This window comes from Lutra lutra, chromosome 10 (genome assembly GCF_902655055.1).
Source record: "Lutra lutra chromosome 10, mLutLut1.2, whole genome shotgun sequence".
NCBI classification, from domain to species: domain Eukaryota; kingdom Metazoa; phylum Chordata; class Mammalia; order Carnivora; family Mustelidae; genus Lutra; species Lutra lutra.
Window position 1 is genome coordinate 105,129,700 of NC_062287.1, and position 25,167 is coordinate 105,154,866.

At 55.2% G+C, this 25,167-nt stretch overlaps 1 protein-coding gene across 2 annotated transcripts in view; it reads left to right on the forward strand.

Moving 5' to 3' along the window:
• Nucleotides 1–4,092: 4,092 nt before the first annotated feature.
• Nucleotides 4,093–25,167, forward strand: part of FADS2 (fatty acid desaturase 2) — a 31,640-nt gene continuing 10,565 nt past the window's right edge. For both annotated transcript variants that reach the window (XM_047691401.1, XM_047691402.1), the window contains exons 1-5: nt 4,093–4,488; nt 12,361–12,471; nt 14,178–14,375; nt 14,465–14,566; nt 19,576–19,701. In XM_047691401.1, coding sequence (XP_047547357.1) covers nt 4,282–4,488; nt 12,361–12,471; nt 14,178–14,375; nt 14,465–14,566; nt 19,576–19,701 — 744 coding nt within the window. In that variant the 5' untranslated portion in view covers nt 4,093–4,281. The remainder of the gene's footprint in view (nt 4,489–12,360; nt 12,472–14,177; nt 14,376–14,464; nt 14,567–19,575; nt 19,702–25,167) is intronic.

Below are 25,167 nucleotides of genomic sequence, written 5' to 3' on the forward strand. Positions count from 1 at the left end.
GGGCCAGTGTCCGTGTCCACATCTGCAAAGATGGAATAAAAATACCCACTTTCGGCCTTGCTGTGAGGAATGAGATCCAGAAGAAGAAAGCTCAGAACCCCTTTGAATGGCTTCTATGTTCTGTGGATCATGCCAAGTGCCGTTGTCCACCGTATGAGAGTCCTTCGACACCCTAACGTGACAGGCCGACACGAGAGATCGTTACCACCACTCTGAAAACTGAAGATTATAATGATCACAGAAATGAATGGGAGACAGGAAGGAGACCCAGAGAGGGTTGAGTATTCATTTCACAAAACCTGAAAACGCGTGGACTATGAAAAATAAGAACCACGGCTTGGGCGCCTGGGTGGCCCAGTAGGTTAAGTGTTTGCCTTTGGCTCAGGTCGTGATCCCAGGGTTCTGGGATTGAGTCTCACCATTGTGCTACTTGCTCAGTAGGGAGTCTGCTTCTCCCTCTCCCTCTGCCTGCCACTCTGCTTACTTGTGCTCTCTCTCTCTCTCTCTGTCAAATAAATAAATAAATAAATAAAATCTTTTTTTAAAATCTTAAAAAAAAAAAAAAGATGAGTGGTACCTTGGCCGTCTTTATCAACCAGGGAAAGGAAGAGCTGGAAGGGGTCAGAAGGAGCGTATGCTTCGGCCACTGGCCCTCCGCCTCTGTGGGGCTCTGTGTCAGAACCCTGTTCCCTCTCCTCACCACCCCCCACCCCAACGTGTCTGCCCCTCCACACTGCAGTCATTTTCCACATTTACTCTCCCTCTGATTAACCAGTCTCTTCACTCCCGTGACCCCGCCCTACCACCAGCAGAGAGCCCCTGTGAGCACAGACCAAAAGCAGCCCCCGCCCCCTCCCAGTCATTCTGTGGGGACTGGCGGCAACTGGCTGCATGGGCTTTGCCCTCAGGCCCTTTCTCCTAAGGCACCACCCCCTCACTCTGCCCAGCCTTTCACCCACTTGGCTGGCGGGGAGGACCTGGGCACCCAGCCACCCTGGCTCTTCTCTTTTGTTCCTGATAAAGAATAACGATCACAGTGAGGTCCTGGCAGAATCCCCAGGAAGCTGCTGTCCTGGGGAGGAGGGATTCTTTGGGGCAGGGGAAAACCATGGGAACCTCAACCCTCTCTGAGATCACCCCTTTTCCTAAGTGGCTCTGGGATCAGCCAGGTACCGGGGGGTTTTCTCTAGGGGAACAGTCTCATCGGCCCCTCCAAGTAGTGACAGCAATAAATAATAGAGCAAGAGAAGGGCAGATGAGGGCGAGGCGGCGTCCGCTTCCCATGGGCTCCCTCTGGCTTCAGGTGCTCCTCCAGTCTCTTCTGGACTGCCACAGGGTCCCCCCACCCCGGCCTCCCACACCCTATCCCAGCCTGAGCTTGCCTCCCGAGGTCTCTTCTGGATCTGGGCATAGCCAACATTTCTGCTTAGTGAATCTCCCCGCCTCCCCCACGATAAAGTTCTCCGTCCTTGGCAAAGCATGCAAGCCTTTTCCCAATTTGAACCCAGCTCGTGGCAGGTCTTCTGAGAATTGTGGCTGACCCCATTCCCCTCTGTTCTTCCTCCATCCATCCATCCATCCATCCATCCACTCAATCATTCACACACTCATTCATGTCTTCGGCAAATGCCTTTCTGCCCCTACTCTGGGAGGCGTTATGATAGGATCTGCTGGGCACCCCACACTCTGGCTGGTCCCCACTTTGTGCCCAGCCTCAGCTGGACTCACTGCATTTTAGACCTTGGCACCTTCTCATGGCCTGCTCCTAGCCCGCAAGTCTCTTCCATGAGAGAGTCCCCAATTCTCCCGTTTGGATTATCACTCCCGAGTTCCCTGACCTTTTACATTTTTTTCACTAACGTTATCTATATATTTGTGACAATCCCACTTTTGGGAAAAAAAATCACCGTCTTGTTGTTTCAGTACTGTTCACCTTTGACAGACATAAAAGTCAGTGCTCAACCCCGGGGGCCTTGTTTCATCCTCTCTTACCCCGTGAGCCCAGCTTTCTGACTCGGATGTCTACTGCTTCTCTTTAAAGCCAGAGTGGCCTCGTTCTCTTCCTGTTGGCGTTCATGACATGGACGAAGTACACTTAGGACTGCTACCAGCCTGACACAGAGGAGGCTGACCACCATGACAATGGCACGAAGGGGACCCCGTGTGGCCTCCACTGTCCCACCCCCCGCCCTGTCCTACCAGACGGCTAGAGTGATCTTCCTACCAGCCCTGCTTCAGGTTGCTGCCCAGCAGAGTTTCCTACAATGGCTCCTTTCCACTGACCTCATTAGGAGAGAGGCAGGGTGATGTCTGGAAGGTTCCCGGCTGTGCGAGTGGCTAGCCACAAGCACCTGCCTCGTTCGTCTTTCTTCAACCTTAGTCTCTCCAGGTTATAGTTCAACAGAACAACATGGGTCCTGTTTGTCCTCGAACACAGGCCTGCTCTGCTCGCCCCACAAGAAGCCAGTGAAAGACAAGATGTTAGGGCAGCAAAGGCAACTGTATCCGAGAAAGCCAGCTAACCGAGAAGAGGGTAGACTGATGTCCTGAAAAACCATCTTCCCATCTCGGTGCCATGAGGGGTCTTCAGAGGGGGAGGGAAACAGGAAAAAGAAAGTGGCTAAGGTACCACCAAGGTTTGAACAATCAATCAGGTGTCTTCAATAAACCTAGGCCAGGTTCTTTAAGTTCCCGAAGGTACTCTAAACAGAATTGATTACCCTAAACTTATCATGGGCTTAGGAAGTAACATGTGAGAACATGTTGATTAATGTACTTCGTGCAATGCGTTCTGTCTTAATTCGGTGTTGCCGTTAAAACCTAAAGGTCAGCTCGTTCCTGCAACAGGGCTTACAGCCCTCAGGTGGACTGTGGAGTAACAAGGGACAGACAAGTGTTCAGGGCAAAATCAATTCAAGATGGAGTTAGCCCTGCTACACGTTCACCTCACAGGGTTGGGCTGAGAAGCTAATGAGGGGGGGTGTGCCGGCACTCGGGGACCTAGAAATCATCCCACTGAAATAGGAGGGCCGCTTATGAACGCCTGATTCCCAAGGCTGTCCTCACCCCCCCACCTCCCTCTGTTCATCCTTAAATTCCACTTAGCCTCAGTCCACCTTCAGGATCAGGGATCGGGGCACCGACCCTCCAGCCAGCTCCGTCCAGCTGGAGTCTGGGGACCTGCCTCTCCAACCTAGCCATTCGATGCCTCCATCTTTATTTCCTGGAGTCTGTCGGGTACTACTGTCCACTGCGTCGTGTGGGGTCGGTCCTGTATGGCTTCCCTGTCCGGTAGCCCAACTAGCCTGTGTACAGGGCAAGGACCGTGTCCCGCCCGTCGCCGCGCCCCCTCCCCTCTCCCCCACCACCATGGCGCCTAGCACAAAGAAGCAGAGCCGAGGTCCTGCAATTCTTTCTTCGGAGAGCGCCTGATTACAGGGTTCAGAGCCCTGGACGAGTCCTAGGCCGTCTCGTTTGTCCAGGGAGGCTGCAGGACGGCGCCAATGGGCAGAGCCCGGACAATGCGGAGACTCCCGCGTCCCGATTCCCGCGGGCCGGGGAAGGGCGTCACCCGGGCGGCCCGTGAACATGCCCAGTCAGGTGCATGCCCCGGAGCGTGCCCCGGGGCGCGCGGCGCCCAGCCTCCGCCCCCGCTCCTCTGGGATCCCCTACTGCGCCCCGGGGCTCGAGCGGGGCCTGTGGGGGGGGGGGGGTAGGGCGGGGAAGGGAGGAGGTCGGACACGTAGCGGCCTCTCGGCTGGGCGAGACTCTGCGCGGGCGCGCGGGCGGGGGAGCCGGGGACCGCCGCTCCAGCCCGCTGGCCTTCGAAAGATCCTCCTGGGCCAATGGCAGGCGGGGCGACGCGCCCGGATTGGTGCAGGCGCTCTGCTGATCACTGTGGAAACCCGGGCGGCGGGGAACGCGGGAGCATGCGGAGCCGTGGGCGGGGGGAGCCGGAGGGGCCGGCAGAAGAGGAGTCCAGGTCCTGAGGGACCCCGGAGTTTTTCCAGGAGGGAAAAGTCCACGGCGGGCTGGTGGGAGGAGGGAGGGGCGGAGGGAGGGGCGGAGGAAAGGGACCGCTTGGGGGCACTGGGAAGCCGGGGAGAGTCGGAGGGAAGGCAGGGGAGACTGCCTAGCTCGGGCGAGGAGGCTGGGGGAGGGGGCGCCGCGGGAGGAGGAGTAGGAGAAGACAAAAGCCGAAAGCAAGGAGGGCCCGGGCCGCACACTCGAGCTGCGGGCGTGGAGGCCACAGTGCACGCGGCATCCCGGTCAGCAGGCAGCATGGGGAAAGGGGGGAACCAGGGCGAGGGGGCCACAGAGCGCGAGGCGCCCATGCCCACCTTCAGCTGGGAGGAGATTCAGAAGCACAACCTGCGCACGGACAAGTGGCTCGTCATCGACCGCAAGGTCTACAACATCACCAAATGGTCCAGCCGGCACCCAGGGGGCCAGCGGGTCATCGGGCACTACGCGGGGGAAGATGCTACGGTAAGGGCGTGGGGGGGTCTGCTGCCACCTTTCTGTGCCGCAGGCCGGAGTCAGAAGCCACGGATCCCGGGGCTCCAAACCAGACCTCCAACGCCGAATAGAGCGTAGGGCGTCCAGGAGGCAAGGAAAGCGTGTCTCCTGCGCTCGTCCCCCGCCCCAAATCCTCATCCTTTAGGACAGCGGGGGCCACCTGGCTAGCGGGGTCGGATTTTGGAGCCCGGGAGGCAGGAGCGCGGCGGAGATCCAAGCGGTGGCGAGCAGGGTCTGCCGCGCGCGCTGAGGAAACACACCTCCCATCCTTCCGCCGGGTTCACGCGGAGCCGGGTACTCCCCAAAGGGGGCGCTTGGGCCCCAGGAGTCTGGCAGCCCCAGCGTGGAAGATGGCCGCTCCTGGGCGCCGGGGACCGGAGCAGGAGACGGGCCAGGTGTGGGACTCCGCGCGCGTCCCTCACTCTCCAGCCAGAGTAGGGGGCGGGGAAGATAGAGGCTGTCGCTGCGGCCCTGAGAAGGTCTGCAATGGCTGCCGCGCACAGACCGCCCGGGAGCCGCTGTTCTCATGCTCGAGGGTCGGTTCTTGGGCTCCGGGATGGGGAATTGGAAGGAGGGTTTGCAAAGCCCGGGCGAGGGCGGGGGGCAGCGGCGTGTTTTTAGCAGCACTAGGCTGGCTTGGCAACAGGTCCCGCCTGGCCGGGGTTACTCTCGGACCTTGCAACTACTCAATGGTCCTCTGTTTCTAAATCCTGCCAGGAATGCCCTTCCCTCATCTGCGCTCCTGAAGGTACTGGGTGCGGAGCGGCCCATGGTACCCACACCAGAAGGCCCCTTCGGCCCCTCCTGATCCCCAAGTCCGCAATCCTGGCATCTCTTGAAGATGCTTCTGGAGCCCAGAGGATGGGAACTGGAGAGAGAGAACCCAAGGGAGTCCAGAAGGGAAGAAAGGGGCCTCTTGGAGGCAGCAAGTTGGAGGCCCCTGGGGAGGGGTGAGTAGGGGAGAGGCCATGGGAGAGACAGGTACAGGACGCCTAGTGTGCTGACCAGTAGGGGGCTTTTGCTGTCCTAGCTGTATGGGCCCCTGTCCTACCGTGGAACTTTGGATCTCCCTACCTCTTCCAAGTCTTCTTGGGACAGGCCTACCCAGGCAGGCCAGACCAGGCAGTTACAGTCTTGGCTGGGAATGGCTTACGGCTTTGGTGAGCGGGGTCCAGCCGTGTGCAAGCTTGAGAAAGCGGTCATCATGAGATGGTGCCTACAGCTTCTGGGCTCATCTGGTTTTACCTGCTTGCTTGGGAACACTGCCTCAGTCTTGGGGGCTTGACCGTCCACCACAACTTATCAGGCATACGGTTTTCAGACCATCTGTGTTATGTCACGTGGCCCTTCCCGCGGCAGTTTGTGGAAGCTGGGTAAGGGCTATTCTTAAATAAGAGACCTGCCTCCTGGTCGAGGTCTTCCCACTGTGAAATACATTCTCTGATGTGGAGAACATATGTACTGTGTGGCAGAGTGCTTCCTAAGCCGCAAGTAAGCACTAGAAACATTGCTTCTTGTCCCTCGTCCGTCTGGCAAGTGAGGGAAGAAGGTGAGGATTATGTAAAGTGAGCAACAAGGAATTGGGTGGAAAAAAGTCGAGATTTATGCCGATTTTATGTGTTCTGGCGACGCATTACACAGCCCTTATCCCCAAAGCTCACCACTTTCTAAGATGAGGCTTTTAGGGCCTCGCATGGGCTAACTGGGGATACGGTGCTCTAACATGGAGTGGGCAACTAGATTCTCCTCTCTTTGCTGTCTGGGACCAGGGCAGGGAAAGGCCATGGGCAGCACAAGGTTGTATGGGAAGAGGGCTCCAAGAGGCAGGGATAGGCGAGGAATCAGGAGACCCTTGTCACAGGCCGTGGGGCCCGTGGCTTTGCCCCTCTGAGCATGGACTTCTTCCTTAAAGCTTGGGGACAGAGTATTCAGGCCATCCAAGTCGGGGAGGGATGGGTCAGCAGATAAGAGTTCGGATCCCCGGGAGCCCACAGTGCACTGTTTTGAGCCGATCTCAGTGCAGTAACAGCCTCCTAAGTGGCCAGAAGTCAAGGAAGCCATTCTCGGGACAATTCAGGACCCCAGTAAGGGGTTTTCCTGATTCTGAGAAAAAGGCCTCGAAAGTCAAGACCACCTCTTCCCAAAAGGGTGACCTAGCCAAGGGCAGTTGTCATTTGGTGCTTCTGCAGAAGTAAGAACTTGGCCTTGCCTGTAAGAATACAGGTGCTTAATTTTTGCAACTCACAAAACACATTCATGCCCGTTAGTGCAGCCCGCCCTCAATCAGACCTTCAGGTATCTCTCTTTGCTCTTAGGTTTAAAAACCTTGCTCAAGTTTGAAAAACTTGCTCCAGTGGCTGCGCTCAGCCCTAAGCTCAGGATCTACCATTACCAAGCCCTCCAGGCTCACCTTCCCTTTCCCCTGTCTCCCTCTCTCCCTCCCTCTCTCCCTTCCTTTTCCACCTCTCCTGCCCTCTGGCACTCCTCTGCTCTCCCCATTGGCAGAGGGAACCCTCTGAGTCCCAAGGATGTCTGCTTTTCAAGGCAGATGCAGAACTTTCCCCACTTGGGGCTTTTAATCTTCAGCTACGATTCATGACACATTTATTTAGTGTCTCCACGTCTCTGAGCCTGGCCCTGGGCGTTAAATTGAACAATTCAGACCATGACTCCATCTGGTGGGTTTGCTTCTCTCCTTCCTCTCACACTGGGGCTTGACGCTGGACCCTCTCCATCTAGGTCTATTCTCCAGCTTTTCCTGCCCCGTCTGCGTCAGCCGCCTCTTGGAACCCAGGGAAGGTGAGAAGAGGTCAGGGTTCTCTCCGTCTGTGGACCTGCTCCCATGTTGTTCTTAGCAAAAGGTGACCGATTGAAAACAGAACAAATCTCTGACCTCCTTTAGACAGGGTCGGGGGAGGGGGTTGTGGTGTTTGGAGGCAGAGGACTCAGGTTTTTATCCCAGCTTTACGAATTCATAGGCAAGGTGTTGCCTGTGAACTTTGCTTTCACAGGTCTGTGAAATGGGTCGTTACCACCAGGCTCCAGGGGGCTGTCTCCCAACTTTAGGACACGGGTGTGAGGGATCTTAACGGGGGCTGCCTTAGCCTCCTGTGCGTGTACGTGCATGTTCCTGGCACACAGGCTAGGGAGTTCAGGAAATCAGAGACAAGAGTGTGAAGACAAGTTGAGTGACCCCATTTTCGCCAAAGGAAAAGGCATTGACTTTGCCTCTGTTTGTGCCTGGAGGACAGCTATACCTTCTGAGCGGGATTAGGGCAGGGCAGTCCCAGTCTCCCGGGCTACAGCCTCAAGAGAGCACCCGCTCACCCTCCTCCCACTACTTATCACTTGTGAGGGTCCCTTCAGTCTCTGTGGAACCCACGCAGGTGCTTCCGTTCTGTGCAGTCAGGCCCTTCCCGTCCCCGGGGCCTCGCATGTGCCAGACATCAGCTGCGACGCTCTGCCCGCAGCCTCTGTTGCTTCCTTCCCCGGGATGGAGCACAGTCCAGCAGCTCAGCCGTGGAGAGGACGTCAGGGACTCTGTCTCTAGCTGAGAACTCAGGGAACTTCTTCAGCTTCTCCCTCTTTAACCCCTTGTTCTGCAGAGTCCCGGTTCCCAGAACCGTTCCCTGCAGCCCGGAGAGCCCTCGGGGTGCTCCTTCCATGTTCCCCAGGTCCCGCGGTCTCAGCTGGTCTCTGCTCTACGCCAGTGGGGCTGGGGCTGGGGAAGGCTCCTTCAGGCAGAAGTTGGCTGGCGTTGGCGCTGGGGGGTGCGGAAGCAGGAAGTGCGGCACACGGTATCTTCCATTCTGGAATCTTCGGCCGTTGCTCCCGCAGCCTGCCCTCTGCACCCGCAGCACACGCACCTGCCAGCCTGAGGACGGTTCCAGTCTGCTCTCTCTCAAGCTGGTGCTGCTCCTTTCTCTTCACCCTTGGCCCAGGGCTTCCAGAAAGCCTTTGGCCTCTCTTCCTCTCAAGTGAGGACAGATTCTTGCTCCAAAGTCAACATTTGGATCGGCCCCCGTCTTACTTTGCATGGTGACCTCCTGATCCAGCCAGACACTTCTCCAACCCAGCAGTTCCTGGGAACCTTCTGTAGTAGTGGGAGGTTCTTTCGTGACGCTTTGAAGCGGGGGAGCCAGAAGTGCTCAACTCTCAGCGGGGAGGAAGCTCGTTCTGATTGAGACGTGTGTATCGGCATTGGAAAACTCTAGAAGTAGGCACACCTGCAGTGAGATGGTGGACTGGTAGCTTCGCCTCCCTCCGTCTCTTTCTGTCTCTAGAATAGGACCTGCCTTGGAGTTCGGTAAGGATTAGTGGCTTATGCACCCAAAGCCCGTGGCTCGGTGGCGAGCCCTGCGTGTCTCGGGATGTGGCAACTCTGCCACCACCACAGTGGGGGCTGGAGAGGTTGAAGAGTTCTGTGGTCTCAGGAGTGTAAGCCAGGTTGCACAAAAGAGCGCAACAAGGATATGATCATGATTGCAGAGTGGGTGTTTCCTGAGGCTAGAGGGAGCAAACTGGACCCTCACATTCACCTGTGAGCCCTCCTTAGGCTTCCTCGTAGGCCCGGGAGTTGCAGTGAGTGAGACGGCCATGGCTCTTTCCTTGTGGAGCTCATCAAAGTCTAGAGTGGGGAGAATGACATATACGGAAGTAAGTCATACAGCTTGTGAATTGGTAACTGTTAGGAAGAAGGCAAAACCGGGCAATGTCCTAGAGAGAGCGTGGGGCTGGAGGGTGGTTGGGAAAAGCCAGTCACGGGGCACTATGGGAGCAGGGCTCCCAGGAGGGAGGAAGTGCCGTGCAAAGGCCCTGGCATGAGCACGAGCTTGGTGGGTGCACAGGTGCTCTTCACCTGGCCTGCTCAGAACGCCATCAGACCTACCAAGGACAGGCAGACGCGCTCTCAGTGCTTGGCTTCCTCAGCTGGAGGAGGCGTGTGGTGCCACAGCCCTGGAGTCAGGTGAACTTTGGATTTGATCCCGGCTCTGCGCTTAGAGCAGAGAACGTTCCCTGCTTGCGCTCCGGAGTCTTCATCCACACCGCAGGGTCTGGGCCTTCTGGAACGTAAACGAGGCTCCTGACTCGCTCCCTGTCACGGGGGCGGGGGGGGGGGGGGGTGAGAGGCCACCTGAGAGCCTTCCAGAAATGGCCAAGGAATGGTGTGGGCTGGGACGGGAGTCTGTCTGTCTGTCCGTCGGCTCCACCTAGCTCCCCAGTCCAGGCGGGGGCTTGAGGGCATGACCTGGACCTGGGGGTGCGGTGGCGGGGGCTGGGGTGGGCAGTGGGTGCTGGCTGAGAAATGAGTCGCTTGCAGACTTGAATTTTACCTCCCAGTGAGGAGTAGAGAGTGGTGGTTTAGTTATCAGACACAGCAGTTGGCTCTCAGGAAACTGCCTTACCAAAGGCTTCCCGTCGTTTCTGGAAAGCGGTGGTCTGATCAGGGGAGGACCAATGAAGGAGCTTCTGTAGGCTCTGCCTCTGGAAGGCAGTCCGGCTCACCAGCGCACTCCTGACACTAGGCCCTGCCTTGGATACTGCTGGAGGGCCTTTCCCCAGGGCCTCTGGGCTCAGTGGGGCTGGGAAGGGCCTCACTTCGCAGAGGTCGCTGAGGCCGGGGTGGGGACAGCTGGCCCAGAGGGCAGAACTGGTTTGCGCCAGCCATTGCCTGCCTGGGGCCCCGGAAGGGCCTCACGTCTCTTCTCTGAAAATATACTTGATCTGATCCTTTGCCTCCCTCCCTTTCTGTTCAGGTAGGGGGGCACGGACATGTTTTTAAAACTGTACGAATTGTTTGTTGGTCTGTTCTAGACACAAGTAGAATAAAGATAGGTAAAAAGACTCGATACCGGGCATGCAGTAAGGAATTGGGAGAGGCCTGGCGATCACGGTCAGGAGATACTTTAGTGGGGAGTTTAAACATGCTTACGAGTTGTGGGTACTTCCCTGGTTCATCCCTCATTTTAAAAAAATTTGAAGATTTCCAAACATGCAGAACTGTTGAAAGAGTAAGGAAACACCTGCATTTCTTCATCCAAGATGCACTAATCTCAACATCTTGCCATATTTGCATCCCCCTTCTTTGTATATATATATATATATATATATATATATATTTTTAAAGATTTTATTTATTTATTTGACAGAGAGAAATCACAAGTAAGCAGAGAGGCAGGCAGAGAGAGAGGAGGAAGCAGGCTCCCTGCTGAGCAGAGAGCCCGATGCGGGGCTCGAACCCAGGACCTGGGATCATGACCTGAGCCGAAGGCAGCGGCCCAACCCACTGAGCCACCCAGGCGCCCCTATATATATTTTTTGTACGTGATTTTCTTTTGCCGAATCCCGTGAAAATAAGTTGTCTCAGTTATGCCATCTCGTCCCTAAGGTCTTCACTACCTGCTCCTAAGAATGGGGACATTCTCTAACATCATCACAATACCTTTGTTGTGATGAAGAAAATGAACAGTAAGTCCTTCCTATGACCAGATACCTGATCCATATTCAAATTTTCCGATTCAACCCCAAAAATGTCTTGTGGAACAGCTGGGTCTTTATTTTTTTCCCCTCCAAATAGGAGCCTTTCAAATCAAGCATTACATTTCTCTTTTTTTTTTTTCTTAAGATTTTATTTATTTGTTTGACAGAGATCACAAGTAGGCAGAGAGGGAGGCAGAGAGAGAGGGGGAAGCAGGCTCTCCACTGAGCAGGGAGCCCAATGCGGGACTCGATTCCAGGACCCTGAGATCATGACCTGAGCCAAAGGCAGAGGCTTAACCCACTGAGCCACCCAGGCGCCCCAAGCATTGCATTTCTTATAATCTTTTTGTTTTATCTTTTTCAGTTTTTTAAAAGCTAAATACCTCCTCCCAACACACAGACACACGCACGCACACGCGCGCACACACACACACACACACACACACACACACTTTTTCCCCCACGATGTTGATGTTTCTCTTGGTTTCTCATGGTTTCATTTGACTTTGTTCTCTATCTCTCAGTGTGTCAACATTTGGCTCACTGAAGGGTAAGTGTTTGCCATTAGGACATCATACGGTAACCCATGATGCCAGCTCATCCCCAATGAAAATGCCATGTTTGTTAAGGAGATGACTTATGTAATAATATAGATTTAATATATAATATAACATAATGATTTTAGTAACGCAAATAGGAAAAAAACCCAGAAGGAAACTAGCTAAAATATTAGCCAGCGTTACTTGCTCTCTGAGTGGTATCTCTTTTCCTCTTTGTTCTTGTGTACATTCTCTAAACTTGCCCAAATCATGCATGTTATAACTTTATCATTGGAGTTATAATAATAATACTATTATACCACATTAAAAAAATGTTTTAAAGATTTTATTTATTTGAGAGAGAGAGCAAGAGAATGAGATTGAGCATGAGCGGGGGCGGGGGGCAGAGGGAGAAGCAGACTCCCTGCTGCGTGGGGATCCCTGACGCGGGGCTTGATCTCAGGACCCCAGGATAATGACCTGAGCCAAAGGCAGACGTTTAACAGACTGAGCCACCCAAGCACCCCTATTTTAATTTTTAAAGCAACAGTTGGGGCCCAACCCGTGCATCTCCCTGCAGGGGGGCGTTTTTCTGACTCCCTTGGAGGCGTCCTGAATGTCTGCACACACCCCTTCGGTGTGCTCAAGGTGGAGACTGGGCACTGAGGGATCTGCCAAAATGGGGCCAGAGAGAGCATCTGGGGCCAGGTCCTGGAAGGCCTTGATCAGGGTCCAAGTGGGGACACGGAGAGCTGCTGCTGGTTAGCCCTGCCCTCCCCGGGTCTGAGGTCTCCCACTCACCGCCTGCTCTCCGCCTCCCCAGGACGCCTTCCTCGCCTTCCACCGTGACCTTGACTTTGTGCGCAAGTTCATGAAGCCTCTGCTGATTGGAGAGCTGGCCCCGGAGGAGCCCAGCCAGGACCATGGCAAGAACGTGAGTGTGCCCAGACCAAGCAAGGAGGAGAGAGCTTGCAGGGAGAGGGGGTGCCTGCCTAAAGACAGAGTGCCAGGTGTGGGCAACGGGAGCCCCCGCCCAATACCTGGGTCAGGCAGGACTCGGAGACTCCTCGGTGAGCCCCTTCCCTTGCCGCCAGCCAGCCTGGGCTGGCCCCTCGCTTGGGGTAATTCGTTCCCAGCCTCCTCACCTCCCGGGTCTCAGTAGTTAGGCTGGCCCAGAGTCTTCAGTTCTGGTCCAGTCCTCCTGCTGTTTTCTCTCTCCTTCCCTGGGAAATAGAGCCCATTCTGTGTGCCAGAGGCCAGCCTCCCCTCCCCCGGCTCTCCCTGCCCCTGGCCCTCCCCTTTCTCCCCAGGGCTGCGGGGGGGGGGAGGTTGTCTTCACCCCTCCTGGAGCTGACCTGGGATTCCATCCTGCTCCTTCCACCCGTGGCTCCGTCCTCCCCAGCTCCCCTGCAGGCAGGCAGCTTCTCTCCTCTCTTCTGGGTCCTGTGGGCTCCCTCCTTCCCGACCTTGCTTCTCTGGCCCTACCTGCTTTCCCCACTTTCCCTACTTAAATGGGTGTCAGCCACTCTTCTGATCCTTTGCCATTTACCACCCAGCCTCCCAAACCTGGCTCCCTCCACCCATACGGCACCCCACCCCTTTCAAAGCACCTCTTCCCCCCACCTGCCCGACCCCTGCCTCCCAGCCGCTTCTTTTCTCCCAGCTTCTTTTCTCCCAGCCTTGCTCGTGTCTCTGGAGTCGCCCCCGACTCCCCAGGGCCTCCCCGGCCCCCCATCCCCAGGACCTACCGAGCTGTCCTGACTCCCTGAGCTCTGTAGGGGCAGGGATGTTGTCCTATGGTGGGTCCCCCCACCCCACGACCCCTGAGACTCCACAGAGTGCCAGAGCAAGTAGGAGCAGAGTCGGGTGGTGCAAAAGTGTGAGCTTGTGTGTATGTGTGTGTGTTAATACATACATACCCAGAGCACAAATTTTACCATTTTAGCCCATTTTAGACGCACAGTTCAGTGGCTTTGGGACACAGACATTGTTCTGCAAACTTTCACCACCATCCACTTCCAGGACTTACTCATCACCCCAAATTATAACTGTCCCCGTGAAACATTAACTCCCCATTAGACATCCGCCCCGTGCCCTGCAGCCCCGGAAACTGTTGCTCCACTTTCTGTCTGGCACTTGCCTGCTCCCGGTGGCTCCGCGGTGGGGAATCGTACAGTATTTGTCCCGTTATGTCCGGCTTCATGTCACGGAGCGCGAGGTCTGCGAGGTCCATCCCTGCGGCAGCGGCCATCGGACTCTCCTGCCTCTCAGAGGCCGAATCGGACTCGGTCGTGTGGAGAGACCACGTCCAGGCTGGCCAGGTGTCCACTGATGCGTATGTGGTCTGCTCGTGCCGTGTGCCGTAGGAGTAACGCCGCTGTGAACATGGTGTGCAAAATACCAGCTTTCGAGTCGGAGCCTTTCTCTGCCACCGACCTGGCTGGGACCGAACACGTGATGTGCGGGGCTGGGAAGGCCCAGGCGGACGGCTCGGGCGTGGTGCACCGTGGCCAGGCTTCCTCGGGTCACAGGCCTGTGGCGGGGGGGGCCCTCTTGGCCACCATTTCCCCCGGCAAGAAGATGTTGGTCCCCTCCAGCGCAGCCGGGTGGCTGAACCTTCCCTGTGCTCTTGTTCCCCAGTCCCAGATCACTGAGGACTTCCGGGCCCTGAGGAAGGCGGCCGAGGACATGAACCTGTTCAAGAGCAATCACCTGTTCTTCCTCGTCCTGCTGGCCCACATCATCGTCATGGAGAGCATTGCCTGGTTCATCATCTTTTACTTTGGCAATGGCTGGATTCCAACTGTCATCACGGCCTTTGTCCTTGCTACCTCTCAGGTGAGGTGTGGTGTCCCCACCGCCCCCACCCGCTCGCAGAGGCCGGGGACGTGGGAAAGCCGCTCTCCTGAAAGCACCTCTCTCCACAGGCCCAAGCTGGATGGCTGCAACACGATTACGGCCACCTGTCTGTTTACAAGAAGTCCGCCTGGAACCACGTCGTCCACAAGTTCATCATTGGCCACTTAAAGGTAAATGCCAGCACCCCTGGGCGTCTGCCCATCAGTTAGCGGCTGGCACGGCCTCAGCTCACTCTGCCCGGGGCCAGGTGTCCTCTCGGGTCAACGTCTGTGGCCGCAGAGTACCGCGGCATGCCCGGGAGCCAGGCCTTCGTGCCGGGCTGCGCTGGGCTCTGGGACTCAGCAAGCCCTCCCCACCCCCGCCCTTCCCGGCCCGGCTCCGATCCTATTAGGCGGAGAAGCAGGGTACTGGTTATGAGGACAGGCCTGTGCTGCTCTTGTGGGTTGACTCGGTTGATTATGTTATTTACAGTGTTTGCTCTTTATCTAAAAACTTATCTAAAAAATCCCTATTAGCCTGAAAGGGAGATGCTGTCAGGGAAGTCTCTAGATAAGAGACAACGATCCGCTGAGCCACAGGACCAGAGTTGTTTAAGCTCACAGGGAAGTAGTTCCTCTCACACCCCCTCCCTGGCCCCTGCCGATGAGGAGGTCACCCCACAACGCGTTACAGCGAGGCAAGTCCGTAAGAAGACAGGTTGGCCTTGCCAGTGACCTTGTGCTCCCCCGATTGGCCCATCTCCTTGATTTTGGAAATAAGTCCTTGCCAGCTCATTCTGAAACATCTCATTCCCCAACTCAGCCCTCTCCCAGCAGCTCCCAGCTGCTGTCCTAAGAAAGGCTGTGTCCTAAAGAATCCCATCCTTCCTCACCCCGGCTTGGGAAGAGCTACCTGTCTGGGTTAAGCGGGTCCCCCCCAACCTGCCCCATGACCCAGATCACAGGGAGCCCGTGGCCGGCCGGCTGTGGATCTGGAGGGGGGCAAACTCCAGCTGAGCTAATAACCAGTTGCCTGCAGCTTGCCTGGCCCTGAGCCTGCGGCGTCCTGAGAACCTGGTTTCTTTCCAGAAATACAGGGGTGAAGGCAGAGGGCGTGCACAGTGGAAGGCTTTGTTTCATTTCATCCTCTTCTCTGCTGGATGAAACCCTCCTCAGTGTTGGAAAGTAACATTTCACTCCCGACCCGACCCACGGTATCCCCACCCGATTAACAAAGATGGGCTGTGTCCTGTTTCCAGATTCTGGATGGCAGCTGAGAGGGCCTTTCCCGCCTGACGTCCCTCAGTTTTGCATCCAGCTCTCGTGTTGGATGGAGGATGAGGCCAGGACAGCGGACTGGCCTCCCTGGAGAATGTGGGCTCATGATGTCAGATCTCTGGAGTGGGGGGAGGACAGGGTACTTGGGCTCGGAGGTTCTGCACTCACGGCTGGCCGGTCCTCCACTTGGCTATGTCATCCTTGCTGTGGGTAAGCCAGGGGCCCAGCCATGCAGCTCAGCCTGGGGTGCCCCAGAGCCAGGAGCCTCACAGCCGGTGGAAACCACTCCGGCACCCCACAGTCACATGGCTGTGAACAAGTCTTATAGATCCATCTGCTCTCCTGGTTCCCTTTGTTGGGAAGAAAGGGGGCCGGCTTCAGGGAGATCCCCAGAGGCCCTGCTCCCTTGAGTGGTTTAGCACAAGCTGGTAGGGAGCAGAGAATGGGGTGCCGGGCACCTTGAGGGGCCGGGACCTGCTTCCTACCCGCAGCCTGAGCCACTGCGGGATTCCAGCATGGGCTCTCCCCATCCCGACTTCTGGTCTCTTCCGGCGGACATTTCTTCCAGAGGATGACCCTGTGAAAGAGTTCTGAGCCATCACACCTCTTTCATTGTTTGGCATTGCACGCCAGATAAAATGCATAACACAAGGCCAGCACTGTCCAGACTCCACTCTGGATTCAGAAACCAGGAGACCGCCAGCCTTTCCATGCATCAGCTCGGGCCACCAAGGGCGGGGACTAGGGTGGGGCAAGTGAGGCACTCACCCGGGCACAAAATTTAGGGGTAGACCAAAAAGACTCGGTAATCAAGATGAAGACCATTCTAATGTGTTATTTATTTATTTATTTTAAAGATTTTATTTATTTATTTGACAGACAGAGATCACAAGTAGGCAGAGAGGCAGGCAGAGAGAGAGAGAGAGTGGAGGAAGCAGGCTCCCCGCTGAGCAGAGAGCCCAACTCGGGGCTCGATCCCAGGACCCTGAGATCATGACCCGAGCCGAAAGCAGAGGCTTAACCCACTGAGCCATCAAGGCGCTCCTCTAATGTGTTTATTTTTTATTTATTTATTTTTTTAAAGATTTTATTTATTTATTTGACAGACAGAGATCACAAGTAGGCAGAGAGGCAGGCAGAGAGAGAGAGAGGAGGAAGCAGGCTCCCTGCAGAGCAGAGAGCCTGATGTGGGGCCCGATCCCAGGACCCTGGGATCATGACCTGAGCCGAAGGCAGAGGCTTTAACCCACTGAGCCACCCAGGCGCCCCTCTAATGTGTTTAAAAAAAAAAGTTAATGCCAAAGAAAATCTACAGAGAACAAAATAGCAACATTTTGAATAAAGATCAGGGCTGGGCTGGGCCATATTGGAACCTGAGGCAGAAGGAAGGATCTGTGACCCCATATTTGCGTTTGTGTGTATTCTTTTTTTAACGGTGAGTTAGTCTTTTTCCTCAGAACATGAAAGTAGTTGAGAAGTATTTAAGAGTTGGGAAGCCGGATGGATAAAAAGTCCCAACATTAAAAGAAAGTATATTATTTGTACCGAGACAAAGTTTATTATTATTTTACTTTGGTTTAAGTTAGTTAAAAATTATTTAAGGGGCGCCCAAGTGGCTGAGTCAGGCATCCGACTCTTGGTTTCAGCTCAGATCATGATATCAGGGTCAGGAGATCGAGCCCCATGCCGGGCTCTGCGCTCGGCATGGAGCCTGCTTAAGATTCTCCTCCCTCTCCCTCTGCCCTTCCCCCACTAAATTTTTTTTTTTTTTTAGTTTTTAAATTAAGATTGACAGTTGGTGGGGAGAAGTCATCGAACTTGGCAATTCTCTCATTTGAAAATGAGACAAACTGCAAAGTCTAGTTGGAAAGCGTTGCTGATGTCTTTGGGACCATTTGAGCCAGGAGTACCCATGTTTCTGCTTTCCCTTGAGCTCTGACAGGGTGCAGCCCAGGAGTTTTGGGCTTGATGCTGGGTCTCCGGCTCCACCAAGGGGACTTTGGCTTCTGGAACAGTACACACAGCCCCTGCCCTGGCCCCCAAGCCCTCGCCCAGCCTCTTCCCTCTGTCAAGAGAACACCCCTCACTCTTAACTCTGTCTGGCCCCATCCTCCAGGTTCTCTAGTCTTTCCCGGCCCCATCTCAGTGTGCCCGGGGCCCCTACTCTGCCTGGACAGGCAAGGGCTTGCCTCGGGACCCCTGCTTCATCCCCAGGGCTGCTCCTTATCCCAGGCCCAGCAGGACTTCTGGGTGGGAAGACGAAGTAGGGCTCTGCCTAGTGAAGGAAGGGAGAAAAAGCCAGCAGAGGACTAGATCTGTCCGGAAAGAGCCAGACAGCCTCCCCTTGCTGACTCACCCGCCGGGGCGTTCACAGCTCACCTCTCTTTCCTTCTTTCATTCGTTCCACGAACATCCCTGGGTTGGTGTATTTTAAACATCGCCGTACTCCTAACATGCCTTGCCCCTCAATTTCTTTGTGCTGGAGAATTTCCATGTGACCTTTCCCAGGAGTCGGGCTCCTTCTGGCTGGAAAGGTGAATGTGTCGTCTGTTCCTCAGTCCTCTGAGTCCTTGCTCACTGACATTTTTGTTTTGTTGCTGTTTTTCCGCTCTGATGGGTTGTGAGACACACGTGCTTATAGGCGGAGGCCACAGCGTTGCCCTTCCATGCGTCTCTGAGTCCAAAGACCGTGTTTGGGCCAAAAGTATCTTCCAAGTAAGATGTTTGTTTTAGCAGTTAGTTCTCCCTGTGGATGGCCAGACCCTTGGCCTAAGCGTTGATTGATCAAGATGTAGTTCATCAGTAGATTGAAGTCGGAAGGGTCCCATTTCCTTCTATGGCCACAGGGCAACTTGGGGGACAGGCATGCCTCCCACGTGTGCCAAGAGCTTGCGTTGGTGAGACAGAACTTTATGACCTTGAAATAGATACCCAGGAAGGCTTCTTGTCTCCTAGGATCATGGTTTTACATTTTCATGTTAGAACCTGGGAGCTCTTCCCTGTTCCTGCCAGCTATGGCGTATTAAGCCTTCCTGTGGCCTTCCGGGGGTACCTCCCTGAGTCCTCACCGCTCAGAGCAGCAAGACCCATCTGGATGTTGGGGTGTCTCCTGCCAACTGCTTATAGAATATTCACAGATTTATGCAACCGTTGTCCTAATCGATGTGGGAACACCTTTGTCACCCCTCTTAGCTGCTGCCTCCCCATGCCCTCATCCCTCCCACGCGCCCCCAACCCCAGGCCTAGGCAACCACTGACCTCGCTATCTCTAGAGTCTCTAGTCTGGACATTTCCTCTAAATGGAGTCAGGTCCGTGTTCTTTGTGTCTGGCTTCCGTTCCCTCAGCATGAAGTTTTCAAGGCTCATCTACAGTGTGGCGGGTGCCTCCTACCTTTCTCCTACCTCCTACCTTGCTGCGGCACGGCCCAACCGTTTCCACCTGTTGGTCACTTTGAACAATGGGAACGTGTGTGTACAATTTTGTGTGGCCACGTTTTCATTTCTCTTGGGTTCACACCTAGGAGCACAATCCTGGGCCATGTAGCAGAGACCCCTTCTTACCGTTACTGAAACAGAAGTGTTTCTGTTCGTAGAACACGGCCCTCAGGGGTTGTGTGGAGGCAGAGGGGTTGCGGGGGGGCTCACATAGGCCGAGGCACTCGCCACGCGCTGTGGCTCCAGCTGGCCTCACCCGCCGTTGCTGTGCGGGGGAAACAGGCCTGGAGGGATGGCCTGGCTTGGCTCCCTTCACGGGTCCCAGCCTCAGGGCGGGCAGGGCAGCATTCAGAGGCTGGGGGGGTGGGATGGGGGGCCGAGGCCCTGTGTATGACGGTGGAGTCGGTTCTGAGTCTTGGCGGTGCTGGGAACGGGTTCCCCAGGGAACTGTGCCACTCATCCTGTGTCCCCCCCCACCCCCACCCCAGGGTGCCTCTGCCAACTGGTGGAACCATCGTCACTTCCAGCACCACGCCAAACCCAACATCTTCCACAAGGACCCTGATGTGAATATGCTGCACGTGTTCGTCCTGGGCGAGTCGCAGCCCATTGAGGTAGGCCAAAGGGTCAGTGTTGATGTGGAGATGGGGAAAGTGTGCCCCCTGGGCAGGAACCCGGGAAGGAATCCTGTGGGCTGCAGAGTCATCCGAACACGTCTGCACCTGGTGTTTACCTGGAAACACTTCCCGGGCGCCCTGGATGATTCAAGCTGGAATTTCTGGATGATTCAAGCTGGAATTTCGATGGAATGGCCTTATGCATAAATAATGAGCCTTAGGTGCCTTTCTCCCTCCCATGAGCTGGGGAAGAACACTTCCTGGCTGGTTTCTTCCTGGGGGCCAGGGAGCTCTCGTCCCTGTTCAGCAGGAAGGCACAGGTCCAAGCCTTGAACATGGTCCCCAAAACCAGCTCAAGGAAACCTTGCTGAAAGAGTCACAATCCTCAATGGCAAGAGGGACCTAGCTTGGGCTGGTCCAACCTGCTTCCCTAGACGTGACAAAGGGAGTCTCTGCAGAAAGGGATGTTTCAGGATCCTATAGTTCAGTGGCCAGCCTAGGACGAGGCCCCGATCTGACAGTGAGGTCGTTTACTTCCCCTGTAGGCCACGGTCTTATTTTTATGTTACCTCAATTTTTTTTTATAAATTTTTTAAAGATTTTTTTATTTATTTGACAGAGAGAGAGAGAGAGAGAGAGATCACAAGTAGGCAGGGAGATGGGGGGAAACAGGCTCCCCGCTGAGCAGAGAGCCTGATGTGGGGCTTGATCCCAGGACCCTGAGATCATGACCTGAGCCGAAGGCAGAGGCTTTAACCCACTGAGTCACCCAGGCGCCCCCAATTTTTATTATAAATAGAGAACTTACCTGTGACACACATTTAAATATCAGAGAAGTATACAAAATTACAAAGTGAATATGCTAGTACCTCCATCCTCGCCCTTTGCCCCAAATACCATTCCCCTGAGGATAGCCCGCAGGACATAAATCCTCCCAGATTGCTTTTATGTACACATTCATTTTGTTTTTATTTATTTTTTAAAGATTTTATTTATTTGAGAGGGAGAGTGCGTGTGCGTGTGCAATTAAGGGGAGGGTCAGAGGGAGAGGGAGAGACAGACCCCCTGCCAAGCAGGAAGCCAGACACGGGGCTCTATCCTAGGACCCTGGGATCACGATCTGAGCCAAAGACAGACGCTTAACCACATGAGCCACCCAGGCACCCCAGCACATATGCATTTTAAAAACCAAAATTAAAGGCACCTGGATGGCTCAGTGGGTTAAAGCCTCTGCCTTTGGCTCAGGTCATGATCTCAAGGTCCTGGGATCGAGCCCTGTGTCAGGCCCTCTGCTCAGCAAGGAACCTGTCTCTCTGCCTGCCTCTCTGTCTACTTGTGATCTCTTGCTCTCTGTCAAATAAATAAATAAAGTCTTTAAAAAAAAATTAAAACTTAGGCATTCTGTTCTGTAACTTGCCACCTTACCAGACACGGACCTCTTTCAGGAGTCCAACTGCGTTGGTCTTTGCCTGGGTCTGTCTGGTGCTCCGGTGTATTTCTAAACCATGATCTAACCCATGTTATTTTGTAAGATAGGAAACCTGTTGCTAATTCTGTTTCTTTTTAATCAAAGCACCCTCCAATGCATTTAAAGAATGCCCTCATTTAAACACATTTCTTTTTTTCTTTTTCTTTTTTTTTGAAAGTAGAGCCCCTATGGGACAGCCCCTATGTTAGGGTTTAATTTACCAAAATATCTACCTGTACTTTGCTTTTTGGAAGTCTGGTGATGAAGTAAGCCCAAGTTTAGAAGATCCTGCTGCTTTCGTGCAGCTCTTAATCATCCTAGTGCTGGGCACAGAGGAGGGGCTCAGAAGGGGCTCAGTAAGCCCCTTTCAAGCGGGGCCCATTGAGGCAGGAGCAGGGCCTCGGGTTCCCACCTGTGCTGTATTCCCGACACTGTTGGCATCCGAGGCTTGGAACGAGGCGAGGGGAGGACCTGTTCTTCCAGTTCCGGCTTGCACCTTGCCTTTCCGATCTCAGTTCCATCCAAGAGAATATCCGAGTCAAAACGCGGGTTTTCTGCGACATTGTCAGTCGTGGAGGAAATTAGCCAACACGCCGTGCTTGGGAAGCCGGCAGCCTCGCTGACCAGGCAGGGATTATATTCTCTTCCAAAGTACGTGCTGCTTGCCTCCTTCAAGCAAGCGGCTCACTAGCCTGAGTTAGTGGTGTCCAGATAATGCAGCTAATTAGACTGGGGGCCTTCTGATGAGCGAAGACAAGGCTTCCCTTTCTGTGTGAGGCTCCAAGTTGGAGAGCTGGTGGCTGTCCTCTGCCAGATGTTGTCTGTGTCCCTAGCAACAGAAACCTAGTCTCACGAGCTTTGCCGGCAGGAAGGCTCTCCGCTCTGCGCTACGGGCCACAAAGCCTTCTTCCAACACCTCCCCGCCAAACACCTCTTGAATGTCAGCTTTGAGGCCGGTGCTGGGTGCGAGATTTCGGAAATCTGGTTATCCTGTTGCTAGTAGCATTTGAAAGACCACAGCTGGGACCACAGTACGCCATGGACATCCTCTCCTCTTACACACGTGTGGGGGAAAAGGCCAGATTATTTGCTGGGTTCCTGGTTGAGCAGTGTCCCCAAGGGCGTGCTCCCACCTGGGCAGCAGTGGGTCTGATGGCCTTGTCCTTTGCCAGGCCCACTTGCCACACACCATAGCAGGGCCACCCACCCGGCCCCACATCACCAGATTTTGGGCCTGTTGAGCAAGGAGGTCGGGCCTCTTATCTCCAAGCCCAGGTAAACAAACCAGCTCCAAAGGGCTAGGGAGAAATTAAATAGAGCGATCTCAGCACTGAAGCCCCTTTCCTTGTGAGTTCTCTGCCTTTTGGTCTCATTTATGACTTCTGGGAGGATTTTGTTTGTTTTATGTAACAACAGGTATTCACTTTTTTTTTTTTTTTTTTTGCCACCTGCCGATTCCTCTAATTTCTTTCAAGCTTAGAAAGTTCTTTTTTTTTTTTTTTTTAGACTTTATTTTTAAGTAGTTTCTCCACCCACTGTGGGGCTCGAATTCACAACCTCAAGATCAAGAGTTCCACGCTCTTGGAAGGAGCCAGACAGGGGCCCCAAGAAAGTTGTTCCTATGTATTATTTTCAGTGTTTTGCGGCTTCGCTTTTGAACTAACTTTGGCCAGAAGGGCAGTGGGTAGGTTGGTGTCCGCCTTTCACGTTTCTGGAGTCAGCCAAGTTCCCCAGCACCCCTGTCAGGGTGCACGGCCCCACCTGTGCTGGGGGCACCCCCTGAGCCCCGCGCCTAGGCTGGGCGGTCAGCCTCACACAGGGGCGCCATCTGCGAGCCTCGGGCAGCCCTCCCTCCACCCCGGCCGGCAGCCCTCCTAGCAAGAGTCGCCGTCCTCACGCTCGGTCAGTAAGGTCTGTTCCTCAAGCCTCTTTTTCCTTCTCTTAGAAGAGTTTTATACTTTTCTTTATGCATCTCGTGGGTGTTTCTTTTCCAGTTCAGTCCTGGGTCCATCCTGCTTTAGTTATGGGGATCGGTGTTTCTCCAGTGTTTCGGGAAGCTGTTGATTCTGGATAGTTCGCTTCTGTCCAGCTGGTGTCCACTCAGGCTTCTCTGGGACTCTAGTTGTCTTTCACCTGATTCTTTGGAGTTTCCTGGGTAGACAGTTACATCCTTAAAAATAACGAAAAGGTGCTCTTTCTCATAGCTCCATCCTCTTATTTCTGGAGCTTCCAGAACAGTCTTAAACAGAGGTGAAGTCAGCGGCAGGCTTTGCCCCTCCTTTTATCTACCTGTCACAGCCCAGAGGGGAATGGGGATGCCATTATCCTCGTGGCACTGAGGCCGGCTTTCGGAACCTAAGTGTCTGTGCCTTCCCACCCCAGATCCTGCCTTTCCACCCATGTGGGATGCTCTCTCTGCCCCACTGCCTGTCTGCAGCTGACCGTCCCAGCTGCCTGCTTCAGGCAGACCTTTGTGAGCTGGCCAAGGGGACCAGTCCTCCCTTGGAACAACCAGGGTCCTCCTCTCAGGGCCCATGGGCCGGGGGCCTTGTCATTCTGTGCATGCCCAGCCTGGCCACGTAGCTCATTTCTCCCTGTGAGTTTGCAGGTTCCCAGAGGCAGGGACTGGGCTTGGCGACAGCTCCCCTCCCCCAACCCTGAAGGGACAAGGAAGGCCCTTGTCACTCCTCAGACATTTTGTTCCAAAGCTGGAAAGTCCCCTGCGCATGCCCTTGGCGTGCACTCTAGCTGCGATCCCAGCCCGGCCCGGGGTCTGTGGAGAGGCAGGGCCCAGGAGGGCCAGCCCAGCCTGGGCAGAGGGGTGGGGACCTCTGGGAATCAAGGCCACCAGGGCTGGCAGGGCGCCCCCTCCCTTGGCCCCGGTTTGTATCCCCTGTGAGCCTCTGCTTGAGAATGCGTCAAAGGGAGCCGTCAGTCTCGACCACGAAAAGCCACCTTGTCCGAGTGAAAGCACGCTCTGTCTTCGCTGAGTCTTGCCTAGGACAGCCCTGCCACCCGAGCTTTCTTGGGAGACAGAGGAGGTGTGGGGAGGAGGGCAGACTCTGACTGAGTCCGCACACCCAGCACTGTGCCAGGCCTGGCACTTGGGACGTCATGTCACCTTTGCTTAGCCATGAACAAGGGGCTACCAACACGCCCATTTCAGAGATGGAAGGCCTAAGGCCGAGAGATGTGAGCTAACTTGCTGGAGGTTCCAGTGGGAAAAGGCAGCACCACCACCCAAACCCAGGCTATCTTGCTCCAAGCCGGGGCTTCTGGGTCCTGCAGGAACCTGCCCAGGGCCACCACCTGCTGGACCCTAGGGAAAGGGCTTGTTGGGTCACTCCAGCTTTCCAATGACTTGAGATGCCGGGAGCCCTACCCCCAGCTCAGTACGTTCTACACCCCTCTTCCACCCCTCCCCGCACCCATGACTTACGTGGCTAGATGTTGGCAGAGAGCCGAGCCAGCAAGTTAGCCACAAACTCGTGCTGTGGGCCAGCCAGACCCCGACAGGTGGCCTTGCAGTCTGCTGCCACACCTGAAGTCACTGAGAAGGAAACAGACGTGCAGTGACGGTCCAGTGTGTCACCACACACACCTATGTGTGTCTCTGTGACCGCAGCTCACTGTTCTGTCCCTGAAGGACCGTGACGCCCACCTCATCGGCCGGTCCCCCAGTGGCCCTGGGAAGTGCCCATCAGACCCTTTAGGACCCACAGCTCATGGTGGGGCAGAGGAGGGGGGCGTGTGTGTGAAGCCTTTTGCCCAAGTACTGAACTGTGTCTGAGGCCCGAGGCCCTGCCTCCTGGAGCCTGGGAACCGCCAGGGTCTAACAGAGAGGCCCGGGGACCCGCTCCTGCAGGACCGTCCGCAACACGGAGGGGGCCGCACGGGTGTGCACACAGGCCAGGGGCAGCCAGGCAAGCATCAGCGTATGTGATCTGTCGCTCTCCAGGGGTCACCATGAATCAGTGGGAACGGCACGCCTACTA